This window comes from Mustela erminea, chromosome 1 (assembly GCF_009829155.1).
Source record: "Mustela erminea isolate mMusErm1 chromosome 1, mMusErm1.Pri, whole genome shotgun sequence".
Lineage (NCBI taxonomy): Eukaryota > Metazoa > Chordata > Mammalia > Carnivora > Mustelidae > Mustela > Mustela erminea.
In genome coordinates, this window is record NC_045614.1 from 62,906,268 (window position 1) to 62,932,879 (window position 26,612).

Sequence of the window (26,612 nt, forward strand, 5' to 3'; positions counted from 1 at the left end):
TCCATTTTCCTCCCCTTTTAGTATATCAATCCTTTTCTTCTTTTTTTTAGCAGCTGCCCTAGAGTTTGCTATAAACATTTACACTAATCCAAAGTGTACAGCAGCACTATAGGAGCACTATACAACTTCTCTGAGTTTTCTTTTCATCTCACATATCCTGAACTGGGGACTAGCATCAATAGGCATAGATGACAAACAAACAAAAATAAAAGCGAAAAAAACCCTCAAAGCCTCCTCTCTGTAGCCAAAGGAGCAGCAAAGAGCCAATTTAGCACAGACTTAGCAAAGGAACCCATAGCTGGAGTTGCAAGCTGGCCCACTATGTCAGAACCAGAGGCTGGGTGGTTGGTTGGTTGGTTTTTAAAGATTTTATTTATTTATTTGAGAGACACAGAGAGAGAGCTTAAGAGCACAAGTGGGGGAGAAGGAGAAGCAGGCTCCTCGCAGAGCTCGGAGCCCAACACGGAACTCAATCCCAGGATCCTGGAATTACAACCTGAGCTGAAGGCAGATGCTTAACCAACTCAGTCACCCAGGCATCCCTTGAACCAGTTCCTTTAAATGAAGAACCAAATGGAAAACCCCATTCTCCACCCTATATCCACTGCAGCAGGTAGGCCCGTGTTACCCACACTAGCAGCACCAATAGCCCCACCAGCAACCCCAGCCTGCTACCCAGCTGCAGAGAACAATCCAGGCCCACCACTTTCTGGCCCTCTACACAGTGGCAAAGGACAACCCAGGCCCAGTGTCTCCCCACTCTCAACCCAGCAACAAAAGGTGGCTCAGTCATATGCCTTCAACCTCACAGGCAATACCATCAGAGAATGAATGGGAGCCCCACTGGCACAAGTGGTCTGGCCCATAGAGTATGCCCACAAAAGTGCTCACAGACCCACAGGTACAGCGTCTATCTCCCACCTTCCACCAGAGCCAGGGACGCACACTTTTGGTCTCTATGATTGTATCAGCAGAAATTGAGTAGAACCCCTCAGCAGCGCCAGGTGAACAAAACAAACCAGAACAGCACTGTAAGAGCTCTAAAACTCAACCTGTCACTGGAACTACAGCCCACCAAAATATACCAAGACTTATATTTACCCAAACAGGGAAAACACCTGCTAAATTATATATTTAAATGAGATCAAGAGTCTCCGAACACATATCCAAAATATCCAGGATACGATTTAAAAAATCACTTATCATACCAAGAACCACGAAGAACTTTAATAAAGAGAAGACAACTGACATCAACACAGAGATCAATCAGATCTTGGAATTATCTGACAAGAATTTTAAAGCAGCCATAATAAAAAATGCTTCAACATGCAGTTTGGGATTTTCAAAACATGAAAAACAGAAAATCTCAGCAAAGAAAAGCCATAAAAAAGAATAAAATTATCTAAAAAATTACAATAACTGAAAAAATTCAATGGGTTCTAGCACAGAATGCAGAGGTCAGAATCAGAACCTGAGAACAAAGCAAGAAAATTTACTCAATCTGAACAGAGAAAAAAAAATAGGATGCCAAAAATTGAGCTGAGCCTCAGGGCTTAAGGTACAATAACAAAACAGGTAACATTTGTATTAACAGAGTCCCAGAAAAAGAGCTCTAACCCCCCAGAAAAAGAGCTCTAACCCCCCACTTTTGAGGGGGGGTTAATGGGTTAATGGATTGAAAAAACTGGCCAAATGGGGCACCTGGGTGGCTCAGTGGGTTAAGCTGCTGCCTTCGGCTCAGGTCATGATCTCAGGATCCTGGGATCGAGTCCCGCATCGGGCTCTCTGCTCAGCAGGGAGCCTGCTTCCCTCTCTCTCTCTCTCTCTGCCTGCCTCTCTGCCTACTTGTGATCTCTCTCTGTCAAATAAATAAATAAAATTTAAAAAAAGAAAAAAGAAAAAACTGGCCAAAGATATAACAGCTAGAAACTCCCCAGACTCGGTAAAAGACAAAATCCTATGGACTCAAGAAGTTTGGGAACCCAACACAGAATAAAGCTGAAGAAATCCATAACCAAGACATCACAAACTTCAAAAACCAAAGACAAAAAAATCTTGAAAGACACCAGGGAAAAATAACATTATGAGAAGATCAATCCAAACTACAGACTTCTCATCTGAAACCCTGGAGACCAGAATTAAGTAATACAGCATCTTTCAATTGCTGAGAGAAAAGCACTGTCAGCAGCAAATTCTTATATCCAGTGAGACTAGCCTTAAGAATGACAAAAAGACTGCCTGATATGAAGGAAAGCCAAATCCAGAGATTAAAAAGATTTGGGTAACACAGATTCCATCATTTGGATTCTTATTATCTCTACGTAGGGGCTGAATAGAGAGAGGCAGCCAGGAATACTTGGATGATGCAATGATACATATCTTTTCACATTAAAAAAAGTGGGGGGGCCTGGGTGGGTCAGTGGGTTAAAGCCTCTGCCTTCGGCTCAGGTCATGATCCCAGGTTACTGGGATCGAGCCCCGCATAGGGCTCTCTGTTCAGTGGGGAGCCTGCTTCCTCCTCTCTCTCTCTGCCTGCCTCTCTGCCTACTTGTGATCTCTGTCTGTCAAGTAAATAAATAAAATCTTAAAAAAAAAAAAGAAGTCTTAATAAAACATTAGTTTATAAAGAGCTTTTAATAATTTGAGAAAACACTCAAGGTAAAATATTAAAAAAAAAAAACAATAAAAGCAACAGACAAAATTATACATAGTTCTGTTTTATATATCTTTTAACCATATAAAAGAAATTGGGAAGAAATACTACAGAATGTCACCAGTGACTGTGATGCTTGCCTCTTGACAGCATGAAATGATGTTTTTGTATTTTCCAGTTTGACTAAAATATTTGTTACTTTTTAAATACTTGCTAGCTGTTTAACTAAAACCCTAACCACAATGTGCTGAAACTAGTGATACAAAAAGCCATGATAACACTCAGAGATTATGATCAATTCTGCAGAAGAATGGGGAATGGTCTCAACAAAATGATACAGCACAACTACCACTGCATTTTCCCAAAAAAGCAGAGTTGTCTTTTACGTACCTGTGAATCTGTCCATTTTTATGCAAGTATTCCAACCCTTCCAGCACTTCTTTGAGTATTGTAGCAATGGTAGGTTCATCTAGGACTCCACTTTTGTGCTCCCCCTTTGCCACAATGTACTTAATAATGTCTAGAACAGAACCTGAAAACAGAAGACAAAATTTGATATGAATTTTTGAATCGTTCAATATAATTCAGAGACATTTTGAAATAAAACCATATGTAAGCCTTTTCATAAACTTAAATGTGTAGGAAAGGAAAAAAGAGCAAATACAAGGAAATATGGAAGTTTAATAAAATTATTAATTTATTCTTGATTGCAATCTAAAACAGAAAGCAGCCTAATATCCAAACAGCAGTGTTATACCAGCATTTCCTTTAGACTATTAAAATAAGAATTTGGAAAAGGTAAGAGAATTTTTAACCACATCTGAAAAATACCAGGTAAACCATACCCATCAATAACACTTTAGTGTAAGATACCACAAACTAATTTAGGTTTCCAATATTGGATCAGATTATGCAACACTGTACAAATAAATACATAAAAATACAATTACAATGCAAGTCAAATTACAAAAGAAACACTTGGCAAGTGAAGATCACATGTGTATGCAAACCAACTTAAGGGTTAAAATTACTCTTCAGGTTAAAAAATAATAATAAAATAGGTACAACAAGAAAAAAAATGAAAAGGATAAAAACAGCAGTTCTCTTTCAATAACAGCCCAGATATATTATCATTCCTATTCTTCCCTGGATCTGAAATAACACTCTGACTAAAAACTGGGGGGAGACAGAGAAAAAAACCCCTACGCAGTAATTAAAATCAAAGACTGCTGACCACCATAATTAGTTATTATAATCAGAAAAGTTTGCTAGAGACTCTTAAGATTTTTGGCAGTACAATGGCCCATAAAGACCACAGAAGCAAAACAAAATCATCTCTGATATCAGAAATCATGCCGAAAAGTAGATATAACACAAATGGCACAAAAAAGTTTGGATTTCCATTTCTTGGCACAAGACCTCAATGATCAAGACTGAAATTAAACCACAAGGTTATGCTGAAAATTTGCCCTAGTGGCTTTTATTTCACACACTTACAAGAAAAAATGTATTTCTAAATAGATGGAAAGAAGGGTCTAGATGGAATCCTTCAAAACACATACATTTACTTCAGTTTCCACCTGAAATCCACTAATTTGATAAACTTGATTTTTAAAAAGGTATAAATCCAGGATGAAAAAGAAAACAAAGAAAATAAAGAGGAGAGACATCAATCATTTTTTGGAGGAAGTAAAACAGAAAAAGTTAACTAACTAAGCAGAGTAGAGCCATCTGAAACCCAGATGCCTGTGGAAGAGTATGTTAATTAGGAAACAGCATATTCCTACAGAGCACATATACAGACAGCAAAGTCTACCTAAGGGGAAGTGAAAGCAGATTGAAGAATAGGGCTGAAACCAGGAAAACTGTTGAAAGTTCATTTATCCAGGAAGAGATGCCCAAATTCCTCCCCTCTCTCTGGAAACCCCTCCCGCTCCCCACATCCTGCAGGAGACAGTTGACTCTCTGGAGACAATGAACCAGGAAGGCTCCAGATTCCAAGTGGCATTTTCAAATACATTATTACACACTTTCCCCTCTTTACTGCCGGGATTCACAAGACTGTGACTCACAGAGGGAGAGGCCTAAAGGAGACATTTTGTTCTGCTTAGTTTAATCAATCACATATTAGTCCCCAAAGCCAAGTAACTATACCAAAAGGTCATATGTTTCATTCGGAGAAACTCAGGCCACACAGGAACTGCTTAGTAAGAAGACATTCTTACTAAATGCCAAATGAATTATAAATAAATAAATGCCAAATGAATATGTGTGTAATGTAAAGAACATCTAAAATAAGGAATGCAAAGGGAGAAATTCCTACTAGGAATTAAAAATTAACACAACTTATCTATTCAAAAATTTGGCAATATTATATGCAAGACCTAGATCTGGGTACCACAAAATATGTCAAGATACTCATGGTATAACTGCTGAGTCTCTGGGAACTTCCAATCTGGGGAATCAAAAACATGGAGTAATAGAGACTTAGGGCATAAAGTATTTGTTTTTTTAAAGATTTTATTTATTTATTTATTTATTTGTCAGAGAGGGAGAGAGAGAGAGCACAAGCAGGCAGTGTTGGAGGCAGAGGCAAATAGAGAGGCAGGCTCCCCCGATAAGCAAGAAGCCTGATGTGGGGCTCAATCCCAGAACCCTGGGATCATCATCTGAGCCGAAGGCAGCAGCTTAACGGACTGAGCCACCCTGGTGTCCCAGGGCATACAGAAAGTTATTAGATCTGTATTTTTAATGACTTTAAAGGAGGGATTCCTTCTTAAAATCCTCCAAGATTTTTTTTTTAAGATTTGATTTATTTATTTTACAGAGAGAGAGAGATCACAAGTAGGTAGAGAGAGAGGGGAAAGCAGGCTCCCTGCTGAGCAGGGAACCCGATGCCGGACTCAATCCCAGGACCCATGAGATCATGACCTACGCCGAAGACACAGGTTTAACCCACTGAGCCACCCAGGTGCCCCAAAAATCCTCCACGATTTTAATGATTTCATATCATTAATGATCAACAGGGAAATTAAAGCAGTGCACACTCCCAGTCTATGCGTCCAGCACAGACATTCTGAATAAGCTATATAAGAAGTTCCCTCTCTTTTTTTAAGATTTTATTCATTTGAGAGAAAAGAGAGTATGTATGCAAGAGACAACACAAGTGGTAGAGAGGGAAAAGCAGGGTGCCAACTGAGCAGGGAGCCTGATGCAGGCAGGACTCAATCCCAGGACTCTGGGATCATGACCTTAGCCAAAGGCAGACACTTAACTGACTGAGCCACCCAGGTGCCCCAAGAAGTCCCCTCTGCCTATACAGTCTCTTTTCCATTTCAGTCTTCCCTTATAGGTGGAAAGATTTTTATGCCACAAAGACCCTGATCTTTAACTGACAAATATTAGTCCCAGAAGGTGTTCATTTTTTCCTGTATGATTTCTTCAGCATCTTGCACAACATGATGACGGTGCTTACAATCCTCCTTCCTCTAATATCAAACTTACACAGATCTCTTCATATCAACTAAGAAATGTGAAGGTAAAATATGTTAAGCAAAAAAAGACTGCAGATTACCACTGGATGATTCAATTAACAGCTCAGGAAAAGTAGGAATAATGAGGGAAAGCTATAACAGCACACACAATCTTCCTGTCCTTGGGCACAATCTGGAAAAAATACTCCACAGGGATAATCCCTTCTCGAACTTTAACACATGAAGGGATTAGTTGGTAAACTGGTTAAAAATGCAGATTTCCAGATCTTGCAGACTGTCATTCAAGAGATAGAAGGTGGGCCCAAAAGATGTATTTTAACAAACTCGACTACCTGACGAACAGTGTCCACTGAAATCTAAGCATTTCTCTGAGTAAAAGCAGAATAGAAAATAAGAAGCAACAGGTACAAATCAGGTAACAAAGCAAAAAGTAAAAATGTAGATACCTATTCCAAAAAGTCCATCTCATGTCTGCTTTCCTAGCCCATGGCATAGAACATTTAAAAAGCAATGTGAAGGGACGCCTGGGTGGCTCAGTTGGTTAAGCAGCTGCCTTCAGCTCAGGTCATGATCCCAGCGTCCTGGGATCGAGTCCCGCATCGGGCTCCTTGCTCAGCAGGGAGCCTGCTTCTCCCTCTGCCTCCAGCCTGCCACTCTGTCTGCCTGTGCTTGCGCTCTGTATCTCTCTCTCTCTCTCTCTCTCTCTAACAAAAAAAAAAATCTTTAAAAAAAAAAAAAAGCAATGTGAAACCTTTCTGCCCAGAAAATCATTATTAAATATTAAAATAATATTGAAAAAGTGGCAAAACAGCTGCTGGTTTAGACACTTAAGTGTCATAATTACAGCTCAAATTAGTCAACATGCTCGTTTCCTCAGTTTACTTTTATGAAAAAACACTCTTTGAATCCAAAATTAGCTCATTTTGGTTACTAGAATTTCTGCCAAGAAGCTTTAACCAGTATTTAGCCACTGGGCTTTGATCTTGTCTTCCTGAGCCATGGAAGGTTTCAAAGGTGACAAAATTTGCTTGGGCTCAGTATTCCATTTCAAACAGACATGCCCCTACACTGTTGCGTGAACAACCAAAGTTGGTGACTATTATTAATACCAGGTATTTTACCTGGGTCCTGCTTAGATTACATAAGTTCCCATGGAAGACGACAAAGTTGAGAGCATCCCTGAAGAACAAAATCAATTCACTAAGATAGCGATTTTAAATTAGGTTCCTTCAGGGTCACAATTCATACCTCCAAGTCCTACAGATAATTCTCTCTCTTCTCCTTTCAGCAGCTTTCTTAATTACTTTGATTTCTGAAACTTGCAGTTTGGTGCTAATAAACTGCAGAATTATTTACTTAGATCAGAACTGCTTCTAATTTCTGAAGATTAACTTCTTATGCTAATAAATTCCAATATTCAATATCAGAGTTTAATTCACAGAGGAGTATCAGAGTTACATGGAAGCAATAAGAAGACTATAATAGGGGCGCCTGGGTGGCTCAGTGGGTTAAGCCTCTGCCTTGGCTCAGGTCATGATCTCGGGGTCCTGGGATTGAGTCCTGAGTCGGGCTCTCTGCTCAGTGGAGGGCCTGCTTCCCACCACCCCCCCCGCCGCCTGCCTCTCTGCCTACTTGTGATCTCTCTCTCTCTCTCTCTGTGTCAAATAAATAAATAAATGTTTTTTAAAAAAAGGACTATAATATTGACACACTGAATCTAAACTTACTTTAACCATGATGTCCACCTGCTTGGTAGGTATAAGAGTGATAGCTGCAGCTTATGATTTTATTAAACTTTATATCAGTGCAATGTTGCTAAATGAAAAGTATGCTTTTGTTTTAAATATTTTGGCTAAAAAAGTTGATGTGAAAGAAGGTCGCCTAAACATACTTCCGTCTATTCTGGTTATTTATAGGGAGCCTCTGCTTATCAATGGTCTTCTCCTCTCACTCTTTTGGCTCCAGGTGCAGGTCCCCATCAGTTAACACCATACTCCTCCATCCTGCCTCCAGAACCTTCTCTGCAGTGTTCCCTCTATGTGGATCACTTCCCCCATCTCTCCCTTGATACCACCTCCACCTCCCACTTCACCTGGCTAATTATGACCTATTCTCTAGGTCTCAGCTGAACATCACCTCCTGAGGGAAGTCCTCATTAACCCCTCCACATCCATTCTCCCTCAGTTGGGTTACATTCTCCTGGTACCTGTTCCCATGGCACCTGAAACTTCTTCCTGGTCTTCTACATAGTTAATTATTTAATTTTAACTTTTCCTTACTATCTATGAGGCCCATAAGAGCAAGGAACTAAGGATATGATTCACCAATATATTGGTGATCAATAAGTATTTGATGAATGGAATGTTAATTGAGCGCTAAATCTTGGCAGTTTCTCTGTATTTTAAAAGCATTTTAAAGTTCTGCTTAGTTATAGCTTTTGTTTTCTAAAAAGTGTTTAATGTATCTGTTCAATTTAAATGTTTATTCACTTTATAACTAGAAAAGCAAGACTTTATTTTTCTAAGATGTCAATTCTTTAATATCTTAAAAGGTTTAGATATAAGATTATATTGACTCATAGAAACTGAAGTAATTAAAAAGAGAGTTAATGGCTGGAACATGTTTGAAAATTATCTTCCAGGAAATCTGCTGAGTCCCAGGGCTGGAAAAATTGAGCACTGTCCCAGGAAACCTAAGACCAGGAAAGGCAGAGAGGTACATTTAAAAGACATCCCACCCAGCTACATGTCCTGCCCCTTCTAAGATCAGGATATATATTCCCTGAGAGAAAAACAGAGATTCTTTAAAAAATATATATTCATTCTGCTTAGGAGTAGCAGAAAGGATGGGTTTGCATACCGGAATGGATGAAGGAATAAAGCAAGACAATGTATTCCTATTCATCAAAGGACTTTATAGCGAAACAGTAAAAACTTTGTATTATACATTTTCTGTAAATTACAAATAAAGCAAATTATGCTATAGGTGATCAATAATGAAAGATACAGTATTACCTAATATTCCCATATCTGTCCATACTGAAAGAACCATGCTTGACCACCATCTTGAAAGGTGGTTGGTGTTAGCAAGGATTCCAACCATCATATGAACAGGGCCTTTAACAAAGCCATCCAGTTTCTCCAGTGTGTCACTAATGGGATTGAAACAAAAAGGTGATTCTGGCTACACTGAAAAGCATCAAATAACACGGGATTATTAGTAATGGCTAAATTTCCTGTGCATCTACATGTCAGCACAACGAAAGATACCTGACATACGTCACCTCATTTACTACACCCCAACACCCTAAAATACAGAAAGGTATCCCCTTTGACAGAAAAGTTAACAGGTTCAAAGAGTTTAAAAAGTTTGCCCAATGACATAAACCTGCTAAGTAGGAAAGCGGAATTTAATTCTAGAGCCTGAGCTCTTTGACAGCCTCTCTGGGGAGGTAAGGTGTTCAATGAAATATAGTATTATCAATTCCAAAATGGAAAATCATGCTCCCATACAAAATACATATGGAAACAAAAATCAAGAAGCATAGTGATGGAAAGGTTGGTAGCTCCATCACTCACTAGTCCTCCCAATCTTGCTTCATGATCCAAATCCATGCCTTGGCAAAATGTCTAATGTACTATATGACTTGGGCCTTCAGGTAACCATAACAAAATGTTCAATCTATACATGACAATGGTCCGCCGTTGGCAATCAGCAATACTTACATTTTATTCTAAAGGCTTGAGCAGAAATAACTGTATACATACTGCAGGATAAAGCACCATAATTAACTATGTTAATATTGGGGATCAAAATTTTCTGCGTAAGAGAAAAGAGATTCAAGTACAATTTTAAGAAGTTTTAAAAGTCTATAATGTTAAACTTGAACTGGAAACACTAATTCCAAATCATTATTTTTAATACACTATATTTCCAAGTTCTTACAACTTGAAATGACGACAACGTAGTAGCAATGAATATCCCCAACATCCCCGACATCCCAGTTATGCTCTCTAAATAACTTTCTTCTAACAAAGATCAGAACCCCTTAGAGTACTAGCTGATTCTGGGTCTGGGAAAAGCAATATAAATGTGACCCTAAGAAATCTTGAACCAAAAACTAAAGGATTCATGTCAAAAGGACATAAGAGTAAGCTTAAAGGGAGACCCACTGACAAAGTTTCAGACAATCTGGGCATCAAAAAAACAGAGTAAAACTGACTGGAAGTCACTAAATATGTAAAATTCTTTGTGTCTATGTAATGACATTTTAAAAAAATTGAAAGCCTTACCCAACAAGGAAAAAAAAAACCCCTCTCATTTGCTACCACTGGAGGTGAATACTAAACCAACTTTTTACTCTGAAAATTGGTACTTAAATAAAAAGAATCAAATATGTATCTTCCATTTTTAGTAGGAACTACAATACAGATTAATCAAAGAGCCCCAGTTAATAAGGTAAAGTTCCTTTACACAGAAGAATGCTAGTTTATACGTGTAAAAGAAAGGATGCAGTAAGTCTCCATTCTGCAAACCTTCACAGAATAACTGACTCAAATAAGGATTGTGAATGGATGCTAGAATTATTAAATGAAAGACTTGGGTGGGGGGCGGTGGGAGAGAGCCACCTGGGTGGCTCTGTCCATTAAGCATCTGCCTTCTGTTCAGGTCATGTGGGACTGGAGCCTTGTGTCTAGCTCCCTGCTCAACAGGGAGTCTGCTTCTCCCTTTCCCTCTGCCCCTCCCCTCTGCCTGTGTTTTCTCTCTCTCTCAAATAAAGAAATGAAATGAAATGGAATGGAATGAAATGAAATGAAGAAAGAGAAAGAGAAATAAAGAAAGAAAAAGAAAGACTGACTGACTTAGGTGGGAAACTGGATACTCACAAGTGCCCAAGTATCATCTCACAGATGATACTAGCTGCAAAGGGAAAAAAAGTTAACCTTTCCATGCTGAGGTCTGGCTGTCAAAACCTTAAGCAATCAAAAGTAACACCACCATTAAAGATATAACAAGAGAGCAAATATTTCCTGGTGTGATGCACTATGAATACACAGCATTACCCACAAAATATTGTTAAAAAAATTTTTTTAACTTAAATCTAATCAACATTTTGGTCCAATTTTCAACTTGCATAAAGAGGGGAATACAAATCAAGTTAAATATCACCAGAAAGATATGAGCAGATAAATCCAAAATGTGGGTCATTCTACAAGACATTTATTCTCAGACCCTTCAGACTAGAACCTTCAACAAACTTCTGTCATGGAACAGAGGAAGCTGGAGGGAATCATCACAGATTAAGAGCTTGCAACCAAATGCAGTGTGTGAAACCTGTCTCAGCTCATATACCAGCATCTTTAGCAGATACTATATTTTCAGTATGTCCTCAAAAGCAAATATCCATCAACACCAAACCAGGATAAAGAAGAATATTTTTAGTAACCTTCCAACCAATGGAAGTTAGCATTTCATTGTACTCTACTCACCTCCACTTAGCAGCTTCATGACTAGCCACAGTTCATCTTTTACTACAAAAGACGTGTAGTAAGACACAATATTAGGATGATGGCACTGACTCATGGCCTGAATTTCTTTCTACAAAGAAGAGAAAACATGATAATATATTAGATGCAAGCCTAAACAACACCACAAGTTAGTGAATTCAGATTTGAAAAGTCCAAGACTATGTAACAACCTTTGCAAGATCTACAATTAAACCAAAAAACTCCTCAATTTCCCTCAGTCCATTCTGACTGATCATTCCACTCATAACCTCTTTAACCAGAAACATGCCTGCTTTATCACAGCCTTACACAGCACCATAGAGGCCTCCACTAGGACATGTTTTTCTTTAAGGTGCCCTTGAAAAACTCTCATGGGAAATCTGGTTTTACAGCCACAGAGGATAATTACTAATAAATAGAGGGTGGTTTTGTTTTTGTTTTATCGTGTCTTAAAGTGTCTATTTTCTTTTTAAATTTTATTTATTTGAGAGAGAGAGAGAAAGGGCATGCACACACATGAGCAGGCAGAGGGGCAGAGAGAGAGGAAGACAAAATCTCCGGCAGACTCCACGCTGAGTGGGGGAGCCAGACTCGGAGGTCAATCTCACAACCCTGAGATCATAACCTGAGCCGAAGGAGATGCTTAACGACCGAGTCACCCAGGCACCCCATTACTTTACTTTTATTACTCAAGTACTGAAGTACAGTTGACATACAATGTTGTATTAGTTTTAGGAATACAGCATAATGATTTGACAATTCTATATATTACTTACTGCTCACAAGTGTAGTCACATCTATCACCATACATTATTACATTGACTATATTCCCCATGCTGTACTTTCCATCTTTGTGACTTACTTATTTTATACTTCTAAGTTTGTATCTCTTAACCCCCTTTATCTGTCTCACCCATCTCTGCAGCCGATGGCAATGAGATTGTTCTCTGCATTTAAGAGTCTGTTTTTCCTTTGTTCACTTCTTTTGTTTCTTGGATTCCACATGTAAGAGAAATTTGTCTTTCTCTGTCTTATTTCACCTAGCATAATACTCTCTAGGCCTATCCATGTCACAAATGGCAAGATGCCATTCATTTTATAGCTGAGTAGTATTCCACTGTGTGTATCTGTGTGTGTGTAAAATCACCTCTTTTTTAATGTATTCATCTATAGATGGACACTTGGGTTGCCACCATATCTTGTCTATGGCAATAAACAAAGGGGTGCAAATATCTTTTCAAACTAGTGTTTTCATTTTCTTTGGGTAAATACCCACGAGCAGAATTAATTACTGGATCATATGGTAGTTCTATTTTTAATTTTTTGGGGTGCCTCCATACTATTTTCTACAGTGGCTGTACCAATTTATATTCCCACCACTAGTGCAAGAAGGTTCCCTTTTCTCCACATCCTCGCCAACACTTGTTATTTCTTGTCTTTTTGATTTTAGCCATTCTGACAGGTTTGAGTTGATACCTCATTGTGGTTTTGACTTGCATTTCCCTGGTGGTGAGTGATGTTGAGCATCTTTTCATGTGTCTATTGGCCATCTGGCTGTCTTCCTTAGAAAAATTTCTATTCAGGTAGAGGGTACTTTTTGGTTTGTGGGTTTTGTTTTATTTTAAAAATACTATTTCTTGGGGTGCCTGGGTGGCTCAGTGAGTTAAGCCACTGCCTTCGGCTCAGGTCATGATCTCAGGGTGCTGGGATCGAGTCCTGCATCGGGCTCTCTGCTCAGCGGGGAGCCTGTTTCCCTCTGTCTCTCTCTGCCTGCCTCTTCATCTACTTGTGATTTCTCTCTGTCAAATAAATAAATAAATAAAATCTTTAAAAAAAAAATACTATTTCTTCCCATTTTTGTGAAATAATTAACAATTCTCAGTCTAATAAGAAATATCCTGAAACGGCAAGGTCAGAAACCAAGTCCAAAGTAGAAATGTGAGCTCCTTCTAAGCTTACTCTACCTCAGGTTATGAATTTAGATTAGCTTGGGTGTGATAAAGGGACTTATAGAGCCCAGAGTGATCTGGGCCCTGCTTAACTCTCTCATCTCAATCCTCCTATCTCACTGACCCAACCCCAATATACCTCTACGATCCAGCCACAGTAAACTTCAGGGGACCATGCTTCTTCTAACCATGGACATTTAATGGCATTGCTCCCTCTACCTCAAATACACCTCCCCTCATTATTTTACCCTGGCTAAAAATGCTAATTCTTCCTTCTAATCTAGCCAAAATATCAATTCCATCAGCTCCCCAAGTTGAGTTAGGTATCTCTTATCTTCCAAACTCCCTGTGTATCTCTTTACATCATGGCACATATGCACTGGGCAGTACCTTGGGTACTTATTTATCTATCCCTCCCTGGTAGACTGAGAACTCCAGAAAGCAAGTACTTAAAAGTGGATCCCTAAATGCAAGCTGGTGTATATTCCATGCATCCGCGCACACACACACAGAGGACTGTTACTCAGTCAAAAAAAGAATGATGTCTTGCCATTTTCAACAACATGGATGGATCTAGAGGGTATAACATTAAGTGAGATAAGTCAGAGGAAGACAAATATACCATATGGTCTCACTCATATGTGGAATTTAAAATACAAAACAAACAAAATAAAAAGACAAAAGCCAGACTCTTAAATACACACAACAAATTGGTGGTTGCCAGAGGGGAAGTGGGGGGGGGGGGGGGGACGAAAGAGATAAAGGGGATTAAGAGAAGATTTATCGTGATGAGCACTAGTAATGCACAGAATTGTTGAATCATTACACTGCACACCTGAAACTAATGTAACACTGTATGTTAATTGTACTTGAATTTAAAACATCCGTGAAAAAAGGTGGATTCCCTAAATACTGCAGAACTTATCATATTATATTGTAATTGCTTATTTTTCTGTATCCTTCACAAAACTTTAAGCTCAGTGAAAGCTGAGCCTCTGTATTCCTGGCACTTATCACTCTGCCTGGCACACAGTACACCTGCAATAAATATTTACTGGATGAATTAAATCCTATAGTGCTTTATAAAACTTTTTACTTATTCAAGTACTGTACTTGCCCTATGACCTTGATATTTGTATAGTAAAAATAAATTGTGTAGAAGTTGCCCAAAACTGGATTCAAAAGCAGTGCTCCATGAACATTAGTTTTTCTTGTCTCATCTCTAACTGAATGTAAATTCCTTTATAGCAAGGTCTTTGTCATATACATTTCTGCAACCTCCAAAGTCACCAGCACAGTCTTCTGAACTAAAAACTAAGTAAAACTAAAGTAAGCACCTCCCTGTTGACATAGTTACAAAAGATTAAAAGAAATAAGAGAAGACATATGAGAGAAATATATGGCAACATATATTCCCAGTGAGTCATAAAGATAGTAAATATTACAAGAATTCATTGGAAAAAAGAGTGAAGGTAGGCAAGAAGTCCTCTCAGGGGAGGTTTGGTTCTACAGGATATAGGGAAATTACAGCACTGCAAGGCACACACAAATACCAAAAAAAAAAAAGAAAGAAAGAAAGAAAGATGAACTATACAAGACATATTTTAGGATGCAATGAGTAGACCTGTCTAGGGTAAGTGGTTCATGCTTTCAACAAATATCTACCAAGCGCTTACTACTAGGTGCCAGGCACAGTGCTAGGTGATTGACTACAATGGTGAGCCCTCAAGAAACCCACAATCTGGTGAAGACATTAGGCAAATATTAATTTAACAACACACAGTGATAAAGAGTTGGATAGGAGAAGTACCAAATACTACATGACTTCACTGGAGAGGCAAATTATCAGAAAACAGGAATGATAATAAAACCTCCTATACGAAGTTTTACTACACTGACACAGGAAAGGTAACTAGACTTCATAGGTTTGACTGTTTAATTACATGGGACCATATCATAAAGGACCGTGTAACTGTGTTCAAGAATTTAGGCTTCATCCTAACAGCAAAGGGAAGGCATCAAAGGCTTAATTATATATACTGTTTCATAAAAATCACTATGGCTGCAATATAGAAAATAAATGAGAGAAAACAAGGCTAGAGCCAAAGACACTGTTGAACGCTATTGCGACAACCTGGGTGAGGGACGACGGTGGCCTAAAAAAAATGGTAACTAGTCACTCAGTCTGGATAATCACACTGTGATCACATTACTATTAGGAGAAGATGGTGAACAGCATCTGGGAACTTTCTGTACTTCTTCTGCAACTCTTCCAGAAGTTTAAACTACCTCAAAATAGCTTTTAAAAAATACATTGTAGGATGGTTGGGTGGCTCAGTTGGTTAAGCATCTGCCTTTAGCTCAGGTCATGATTCCAGGGTCCTGGGCTCCCTGCCTGGTGCTCCCGCTGTTTGTGCTCTCTCTTTCGGTCAAATAAGTAAATTAAAATCTTTTAAAAAATAAATTAAAATAAATTAAAAGTACATGGCAATATGAATGAAAAGAAAGGAAGGAGTCACGAGATATACTGAAGAGGTACAAACCACAGGACTTGGGGACCAACTGGATAGGGTAGGGGAGACAGAGGGTGACAATTCATGCACATAGAATTGGGGCCAAATGGTCCAATGTCTTAAAAGTGAAGCTAAGGATTTTCATTTTCAGCTCTACCCTGAGAGAGGGAACCATCAAGGGTCCTCTAACAGGAGACTATTAGAGAACCATCGAATTTGAACTCTTGAAAGGGCCTTAAATATTTTTCTTTCTTCTATTCCTTTAAAGGTAGGGGTGGAGAGGGGTTCCTTTATCTTAACTCCCATTGGAGTTATCCTTTTCCCTTTCCTTTCAAAAGCAAAAATAAGTATGTAAGTGCTATATTCACTCTGACTCAAGTTTCCCAGTAGCTCCCTTCCATACTGAAGTGAATTCCATCTGTCTCACTGAAAGGACTTTCTTTAAAGTCCTGTTACCTTCTGCTGCCAGAGCTTTCCTGTGGATTTCTCTGTTCTCCACCTGAAGCTTTCTCAAGCATTGCTTAATGATGACTTTTCATTCTTTCCTGAAACTCACTCATCTTGATTTCTAACATTTACTCCTGGTTTTCTAATTACCCCAACACAAACAGTTTACCTCCACTTCACACCAGTCAGTCAGTCCCCAAGCAATGTTAATTTACTCATTCATTCCTATTGACTGAACACAATAAAGTCCCTGCCCTCAAGGAATGTTCATTCTAAAACTAACAATTCAGGTACACCTCTCAGGTCCCCTCCCTCCTTGGGAGCTTTGTGCTATCACTTTGCTACTGCTCAATAAACCCTGCTTTGCTGCCTACTAAAAAAAATAAAAATAATAAATAAATAAAACTGACAATTCTTCCATCTATAAAATGTCTAGGGAATGTGTTTTTCTTTCCCTTATCACTGTCACTGCCTGAGTTTAGAGTCTTAATACCTCTTTGTGTGGCCCTGTGTACCTCAAACCATGGGTTGCAACCCACACAGGCCACGACACAAACTAAGTAGATAAAGATAGAAACAAAAAAGAAATAGAAAATCAGAGTGCATTCTACAGAATATAATTAAGAATTGTTTTATGAAAATATTGTTTCAGTTATATATTAGTATTTATGAATATATATATAACTAATTCTTTTCTAATTCTAAACCTCTGCCTGGTAATGTTTCTATCTGTCTGTTCAAAGTGTCCCCAGCCCTGGTGGGCCAGAACATAAAAATCTCTACAGAGGCCTCCATCTTTGTAACTAGGAGCACACCTCCTCCTCTTACTTCACAGTGGTTGACACCTCTCCTACACATCTGTCCCGCTTGGTCCTGTACAGAAGACAAGAGTGTTAACTCTTCATTCAACTGGATTGTGAGCCTCCCAGTAGAATGATAGACATTTATGCCTCTTGTGTTCCCTTCAGCTCTCTGGCCAATGAATCTAGTACTAGCAACTGCCAGAGAAGAGAAAAAGCTCAAAACACTGCCTAGTGTGCCATAAGTAACAGCTCTGGAAAAGGTAAGTGTAGTAAGATTTTATAGCTGATTTTCCCATCACCTTAGCAAAGGTTGTCAGGTAAGAAAACATTTTGACAAGAGAAAGGAGCAATATACTACACCTCCTCACCAGTAACTGTCACACAGGATACACACCTAGAACATAGTTCACATCAGCACCCTTTCTACATTATAGCAGAGACGATTTTGAAAACAAACTTAAAATCACGACACCACAAGTTTGGTACGCTGATCTAAAACTAAAGGGCTTCTTATCTCTTGGAAACTGAGCCCTTCTCACTCACATCTCAGGTCCCTGACACTATAAACACCACAAATAAACCAGCCGTCTTTATATTCCCAATGTTTCTTCAGACTTTAGTGGGATCTCACTTGTTTGCCCTCCAAAAAGGCCAATTGTTTTAAATTTGTTTTTACTAAGGGGCACCTGGGTGGCTCAGTCCCTTAAGTGTCTGCCTTCAGGTCATGATCCCAGGGTCCTTGGATCGAGCCCTGCATGGGGCACTGTGCTCAGCACAGTTTGCTTTTACCTCTCCCTCAGCCCCTCCCCACCACTCATGCTCCCTCTCTCTCTCAAATTAATAAATTTGTTAGATGTTTTACTAAAAGTCACGTCCCCTTACTTATTTGCCAAATATATAAATACTATATTTGTAATATAAAGCTTACTGGACTATGCAGACAAAATGATGAAGGTCTAATTTATTTTTTTCTTTTACTATGCTATACCAAATTTGCAATCCTCTACAAGTAAGGCCTAGTGTAATAACACAAATATTATTTTCAAGATGTCAAATATCTGACAGATGCTCTTTTGACTTTTGAACCAAGATTATAATTAGTTACTATTAGATGAAGTAGGAAACAACAGACTTTACTCAGAAAGACCTGATTTTTAATCCAGACTGTCACTTACTGTATGATTTACTTCCTTCATCTAAAGGAAGTAAATGGAAGAGCATTCATCTAAAGAAGAGCATGGAGGCACTTATGAGGGTAAAGTACACTTAAGGGCCTATCACTAAAAAGATGTTTGTTGTTACTATCATGTGAGCACAGTCAAGTTATTTAAACTTTGAACTTTCATTTCTTTAGTCATGAGGTAATAAATGAGACTTTCATTCACCTTTATGCTATCCTTAAGGGTTATGTAAAATAACTGGCAAATGATACAAATTCATACCTGGCTTCTCAAATTCCAGTCAATATATATTGGCTAAAAATTCTGATTTTCCCTTAAAATAATTAGTTTACAATTTACAGCCTCCTTTTATGATGACTGCAGTTCAAATATCCAAATGATGCTCCAAGGGATTGTAGGCATCTCTAAATGCAAGATCACTACCTACGATTTCTATCGGCATGTCCATTCAAGTGTATATTCTCTCACAAAAGCAGCTCAAGATCACTACAGCAAATTTTTTCTTTAGCTTCTACTCACACATTACCAACTCCTGAAGACATGCTTTTGGGTTTTTTTTTGTTTTTGTTTTTAAAGATTTTATTTATTTGACAGACAGAGAACACAAGTAGGCAGAGAGGCAGGCAGAGAGAGAGAGAAGGAAGCAGACTTCCCACTGAGCAGAGCGCCCGACGCGGGGCTCGATCCCAGGATCCTGGGACCATGACCCAAGCCGAAGGCAGAGGCTTCAACCCACTGAGCCACCCAGGTGCCCCGACATGCTTTTGTTTAATCTCCTAAAAATTCAATGTATAATTCTATTATCTCTTTTCCTTTTATTCCAATATTCCCTAATACTCAGTACAGGCTCCACCAGAAATTAAATCCAACCTGGGAACACAATGACTTCTGGAATATCAGAACATCTCAGTGCTAATTCCTGCCTCTCTATCACTAGCTGTATGTGACCTTAGAGAAATACTTAATAAAAGTAATACTTAATAAAATAACATTAGTTCCTATTTGTATGGCAGTTTATACTTTTCAAGTACTAGATCATTTCATCCTCAAAGAAAAACCTCATGAAGGGGGCACCTGGGTGGCTCACTCAGTTAAGCATCCAACTCTTGATTTTGGTTCAGGTGATGATCTCAGGGTTGTGAGATTAAGCCCTGCATGGGGCTCCATACTCAGTGTGATGTCTGCTTGAGATTTTCTCTTCCTCCGCCCCTTCCCCACTAAGTAAGTAAATTAATTAATTAATTAAATCTTTTAAAAAAGAAATAAAAACCTCATGAGGTACATGAAGCAGATGTTATAATTTCCATTTTAAGCCAAAGAAACAGGATTTACAAGGTTAAATGATTTGAAAATCTACTTCATATCCTTTACTGAGCACTTACTACATACTTCAAACAATTCTGGGTTCCGTGGCTCATAAAGAAGTACAAAATCCCTGTGTGTCTAGCTTTTAATGCCACAGAACATCTCCTACAGCTATTAATCCCCAAGACTCCCTTTTCTTCTCTTTTTCCATAGCTTTTGGAGAAGGCAACACCACCTTCTACTTCCCATCTTGCATCAATGGTCATAATCCAGATTGGTACCATGTTCCTAGGAGGCCAAAGCATTTTAAAGCATATTCCATCGACCAGGTATCACAATTGCATGAAACTAGTTTAAGGAAAGAGAAAAGTAAAGAAGCATTATTTAAAACAACAAAGAGAGGAAAAAGGTAATTGTCCGATACAAGAAATAGGTTAAATAAAATGTGGTCTGCCTATGCAACAGAATATTACACACATACTGAAAGGCATTTTAATTCATATTTATAGACAGAATTTGATAAGTTTCTCTATGAAAAGAACAAGTAAATGATTACATTATCATAAAAATACAAAGATTTTAATGTATGAAATATATTTGTATTTATATTCTGAAAGACTATATAGCAAGTGTTAACCTCAGAATGGGAGGATTACAACCAATTTTTCCTATTTACCTGGATTTTTCTATATTTTACAATAAGAATTATTTACTGAGCCAATCAAAATACCTTTTTTTTAGAAAAGGAATTAAAATTTTCAAGTTATTTCCCACTCCAACATGAATACAAATAGGAGTATTTTTCTCAATAAAAAATATGAGATGTGCATACCAGGAGTTCATCCATGCTAGTTTGACATTTCTCAAGGTTTATCCGTTTGATTGCCACTTTCTCCTTCTTAGGGGCACAATATGCTGCTTGGACCACAGCAGTTGCTCCACTCCCTAAAGATAAATACATAAATGAGTAAATAAATAGATGAATAGATAAGAACACGACATTTCTAATTCTCACACAATTTATTTTTTTTTAAAGATTTTATTTATTTATTTGACAGAGAGAGAGATCACAAGTAAGCAGAGAGTCAGACAGAGAGAGAGAGAGAAGCAGGCTCCCTGCTGAGCAAAGAGCCCGATGCGGGGCTCGATCCCAGGACACTGAGATCATGACCTGAGCCGAAGGCAGCGGCTTAATCCACTGAGCCACCCAGGCGCCCCCTCACACAATTTAAACAAGAAAATAATTCAGGGCATCTGGGTGGCTCAGTGGGTTAAGCATCCAACTCTTGATTTCAGCTCAGGTCCTGATCTCAGGGTTGGGAGACTGAGCCCCACACTGGGCTCCCCTTAAGACTTTCTCTCTCCCTCTCCCTCCCCCCCTCATCCTCAGCTCATGCACATGCTTTCTCTCTAAAAAGAAAAATAAATAATAAAATAAGCAAGAGAATAATTTTTACCTTGTTCCTACACTCAACAACAGATAACACCCTAAAAAGTAAGGTGTCGGTCAATAAAAGCCAAAGCCTTGACCATTTCATAGATTTCCTAATGAACACCAGCAGGGAGGAAGAATCAAAATGGCTACAGTTCCAATTCTAGATTATGATGACACAGGCTCGCACTTCCCTGTTCCTCTCCTCTCAATACAACTGAATACCCTAGAAATAACAGACAATCATACAATGACCCTAACAGGTGGAAAGAAAGTAGATGAGTTAAGGGCCTTTCCATGTGAGGAAAAGCACCACTGTGAGTTCACTGGGTTTTCCTCTTATCTCCCACAAATCCATGAACAGCCTGAAACCAGAACCACCAACACAAATAGACAAAAGAGAAAATCTTGCTTTCTGGACAAAGGGCTGTAAAAGTATTAGCAGAGACCTAGCTTAGCAGAGACCTAGAGAAAAGAGAGACCCTCCCCAGGACTCCCCAGGCCCTATCCAGGATAGCAGGGGACCCCAATTCACTACAACATCGGCATCAGCAGGGTCTCCACCCCATCCCCAGACAGCAGTGGGCCAGATCTGCCACACTTGGGGCAATGTCCAGCCAACCTGCCCTTAGCAGTAGCAGAGATGGGGACCCAAACCACCAGTCAGCCCAGGCAACACCTGTAAAAATCAAGCAGGAGCTCCTGTGATGCCAGAAAAATAAAGAGAATAGCACTGCAAAAGCTCTGAGAACTAAATTATCACAGGAAATACACAGCTCCCAAAAGCAGGCCAGAACCTACACACTAACGCTAAATAGAGTTAGTGCCTACTAAAATAGAAGAGTTAAGCAGGATAAAGACTCTCTTCATATTAATATCTTAGATGTCCAGGATAAAATTTTTTAAAAATCACGCACCAAGAAAAACACACATGAGTAAGAAACAGAATCATACTGATGTCAACACCAAAATGAATCACAATCTGGAATTACCTGACAAGAATCTTAAAGCTATCTTCATAAAAATACTTCAATAAACAATCAAGAATTCTCTCAAATTAAAAAAATAGAATATTTCAGCAAAGAAACAGAAGCTATTTTTTTAAAAAACTACCAAATGGAAATTATGTATACAACTGAAATATGCAACTTCCAAAATAAAAATAGTGATGTATATAGGTTCAACAGTGGGGATGAACAGTTTACTCATCTATGGTTTCACTCACTTATATGTGAAACATAAGGAATAGCATGGAAGACAGAAGAAGGAGGAAGGGAAAAATGAAGGAGGGGAAATCAGAGGGGGGGACAAACCATGAGAGACTGAGGACTCTGGGAAACAAACTGAGGGTTTTAGATGGGAGGGTATGAGGAGATGGGTGAGCCTGTGATGGGTATTAAAGTGGGCACGTATTACAATAAGCACTGGATGTTATACACAAACAATGAATCATGGAACACTACATCAAAAACTGATAAAGTACCGTATGGTGAGGGGCGCCTGGGTGGCTCAGTGGGTTAAGGCCTCTGCCTTCAGCTCGGGTCATGATCCCACGGTCCTGGGATCGAGCCCCACATCGGGCTCTCTGCTCAGCGGGGAGCCTGCTTCCTCCTCTCTCTCTCTGCCTGCCTCTCTGCCTACTTGTGATCTCTGTCAAATAAATAAATAAAATCTTTAAAAAAAAAAAAGTACCATGTGGTGACTAACATAACATAATAAATAAATAAAGTAAATAAATTAAAGCTGTCAGTAAATTCCAACTTACTCTTTTGTTTCTCCAAGCAGCTAGAATTATCTCTTCCTATACTTAAAAAAGTGTATATTGTTAAACATTATCTTGATATAAAATTTGACAACCCCCCCGAAAATAAAATAAAAAATAAACAAGAAAGAGAAAATGGACTGGGAAAAAAAAAAAAAGAACAGAGCCTCAGGGAGCAGTGGATAATATAAAAAATCTAAAGTCCATGCAGTAGGTAAAATAATGGCCTCCCACAAAGTACCTATGTCCTATTCCTTGAAACTTGTTAACGTTACCTTATACTGCAAATAGACTCTCTACCTGTTATTAAGTCAAATTAAGAATGAGAAGATTACCCTGGATAATCTGGGTGGGCCCAAGAAAATTATAAGGGTCTTTCTTTTATAAGAGAAAGGCAGGAAAGACAGTGAAGATGATGAGATAATGGAAGTAGAGGTCAGAGTGATAGGACCATGAACCAAAGACTGAGTACTGATATACACAACAACATGGATAAACATGAAAACATTATGCTGTGTGGAATAAACCAATCACAAACTGTATGGCTCCATTTCTATGAAATGTCCCATCAGGCAAATCCATTCAGAAAATATATTACTAGTTGCCAGGGGCTAGGAAAGAAGATAATGGGAAGTTACTGCTTAATGGGAAAGGAATGTCTTTCTGGGGTGATGAAAATACTCTGGAATTAGACAGCGGTTGCAAAATACCATGAATATACTATAAACCACTAAAATGTACACTTTTAAAATGGTAGGTTTTATGTTATACAACTTCTACTTCAATTTCTTAAAAAAGGTAAGAGAATACTACAAACAACTTTAAACTTTAGCTCAGGGTGCCTGGCTGGCTTAGGTTGGTAGAGCATAAAACTCTTGAAACCAGAGTTTTAAGTCTGAGCCCCACACTGGGTGTAAAGATTACTTTAAAATAAAATCTTAAAAAACAAACAAACAACAAAAAAACTTTAGCTCATAATTCCACAATTTAGAAAAAAAATGGGCCAATTTTCTGAAAACAACTTATCGAAACTCACTCAAGATAAAATAGGTAACCTGAATAATAAAAACACTATTAAAGAAATCAAATTGGGGGGCACCTGGGTGGCTCAGTGGATTAAGACGCTGCCTTCGGCTCAGGTCATGATCCCAGGGTCCTGGGATCGAGCCCCGCATCGGGCTCTCTGCTCAGCGAGGAGCCTGCTTCTCCTTCTCTCTCTGCCTAACTCTCTGCCTACTTGTGATCTCTCTCTGTCAAATAAATAAAGAAAATCTTTAAAAAAAAAAAAAAAAAAAGAAATCAAATTTGTAATTTAAAAGTTCTTGAAAAACTCCCCAGGCGCAGATGGTTTCTCTGGAGAATTTTACCAAACACTGACAAGAAGAATTAACTGCCATTTTACACCTTGTCCAGGAATGGAAGAAGCGGGAACACATCCCAACTCATTTTATGAAACCAATTGTTACCAATACCAAAACCAGACAAAGACATCACAAGAATTAAGAAAACTACAGACCAGTATATCTCACGAATTTAGCTGCAAAACCCTTACAAAAATATTAGCAAATTGAATCCAAAATAGTTAGTACACCACAACCAAGTAACATGTATTCCAAGTATGTAAGGTTGGTATAATATTTTTTAAAAATCAATGCAATACATACCAATAAGCTAAAGGAAAAATATCATATGATCCTATCAACTGACATAGAAAAATATTTTTAAAAAATTCGACACCATTCATAATAAAAACTAAGAAAACTAGGAAATGAGGGGATCTTCAACTTCATGAAGAATACCTACAGGAAAGTTATAGCAAACAACATACTTAAGGGTGAATGACTGAATTCCTTCCTTCTAAGACTGAGAAAAAGGTAAGGATGTCCATTCTCATCACTCATAAGCAACACAGTACTAGAAATCCTAGCCTTCGTTACAAGGCAAGAAAAAGAAAGAAGAGGCATTCGCATTGGAAAATAAAAATAAAACTGTCCTTATTTTAGATGGTGTCGTTGTCTATACAGAAAATCCCAAGGAATGCACAAGAAAAGTTCCCAGAACTTATAAGACAGTTTTGCAACGTTGCAAGATACAAGATCAACATGAAAATCAACTTCATTTCTATATGCAAACACAAATAAGTGGAAACCAAAGTTTTAAAACACAGCATCATTTATAACTGCTCCCTCAAAAGGAAATACTAAAGTATAAATCCAACAAAATATGAAGAGGATATGTATGCTAAAAAATGTAAAATACTGATGAAAGAAAGCAAAGAAGATATAAAAATTGGGAGAAACTTATTATGTTCGTGTATTAGAAAACTCAACACACTAAAGATGTCAATACTCCCCAAAATGACTATATATAGGTTTAATGAATTCCTATCAAAACACCAGCAAGATATTTTGTACACAGACAAGCTCATTCTAAAGTTCATATGAAAAGAGAAGGCCCTAGAATAGCCAACACAATTATGAAGAAGAAAGCTGAAGGATTCATAATATCTAATTTCAAGACTTATTATAGGTTCAAACTTTCAGTTATAAAATAAGTAAGTCATGGGGATATAAAGTACGGCATAGGGAATATAGTCAGTCAAATTGTAATAATTTTACATAGCAACAGATAACGGGACTCATCGTTGCTTCAAAAGGATAAAGTACCAAATCACTATAATGTACACCTGAAACTAAGAGGATACTCCATGACAATTATATCTCAATAAAAAAAACACATATTGGGTTCTCAAAGAATAAATGCTGATTGATGAGTTTTTTTAAAAAGACTTATGATATTGGGGCGCCTGGGTGGCTCAGTGGGTTAAGCCGCTGCCTTTGGCTCAGGTCATGATCTCAGGGTCCTGGGATCGAGTCCCGCATGGGGCTCTCTGCTCAGCAGGGAGCCTGCTTCCCTTCCTCTCTCTCTGCCTGCCTCTCTGCCTACTTGTGATCTCTGTCAAATAAATTAAAAAAAAAAAAGACTTATGATATAGAGTAAACAAGACAATGCAGTATTGGCAGAACAGAACCATCCATACAGAACAGAACCATCCATACTATCAGCAAGAAAAATGAACAAACTACTAATACGCACAATTTCTTCAAAGAACCTCATGGGCATTATGCTGAGTAAAAAAAGTTACACTTTTTCAGGACTCCATTTGTATATAACATTCTTGAAATAACAAAAACAATGGAGAACAGATAAGTGGTTGTCAAGGGATAGGGATATACAGAGAGGGGTTAAGTATGGCTATCAAGGGGTAGCCTGAGGGAACTCTGTGGTGGGATAAAGTTTAGTATCTTGAGTTTACCGGCAGTTCCACAAAAGCACATGTGTAATAAAACTGCATAGAACTATACAGACCACACATATACAAATATACAAATATACAAATAGGTACAGTATACATATAACTACTAAAATTTTAGTTAAGTTCTGTGTTTTGGGGAAAAAAAAGCCCAGGCCTCAACCCATTCTGGCCATTAATAACATAATCTCCAAACACGATTTGCATAACGTCACTCATCAGATCCCTCAACCATAGCAGCTACCTGACACTA

General features: G+C 38.3%; 1 protein-coding gene across 3 annotated transcripts in view; it reads right to left on the bottom strand.

The window, feature by feature from the left end:
• Nucleotides 1-26,612, bottom strand: part of OXSR1 (oxidative stress responsive kinase 1) — a 100,644-nt gene that overhangs the window by 57,541 nt on the left and 16,491 nt on the right. The window contains exons 2-4 of one of the 3 annotated variants that reach the window (XM_032353105.1): nucleotides 20,685-20,797; nucleotides 11,637-11,745; nucleotides 3,044-3,185 (exon numbers count right to left, since the gene is read on the bottom strand). In XM_032353105.1, coding sequence (XP_032208996.1) covers nucleotides 3,044-3,185; nucleotides 11,637-11,745; nucleotides 20,685-20,797 — 364 coding nt within the window. Of the gene's footprint in view, nucleotides 1-3,043; nucleotides 3,186-9,161; nucleotides 9,299-9,872; nucleotides 10,790-11,636; nucleotides 11,746-20,684; nucleotides 20,798-26,612 lie in introns of those variants that run through there. The other 2 variants (XM_032353259.1, XM_032353195.1) reach the window with 2 other exon arrangements.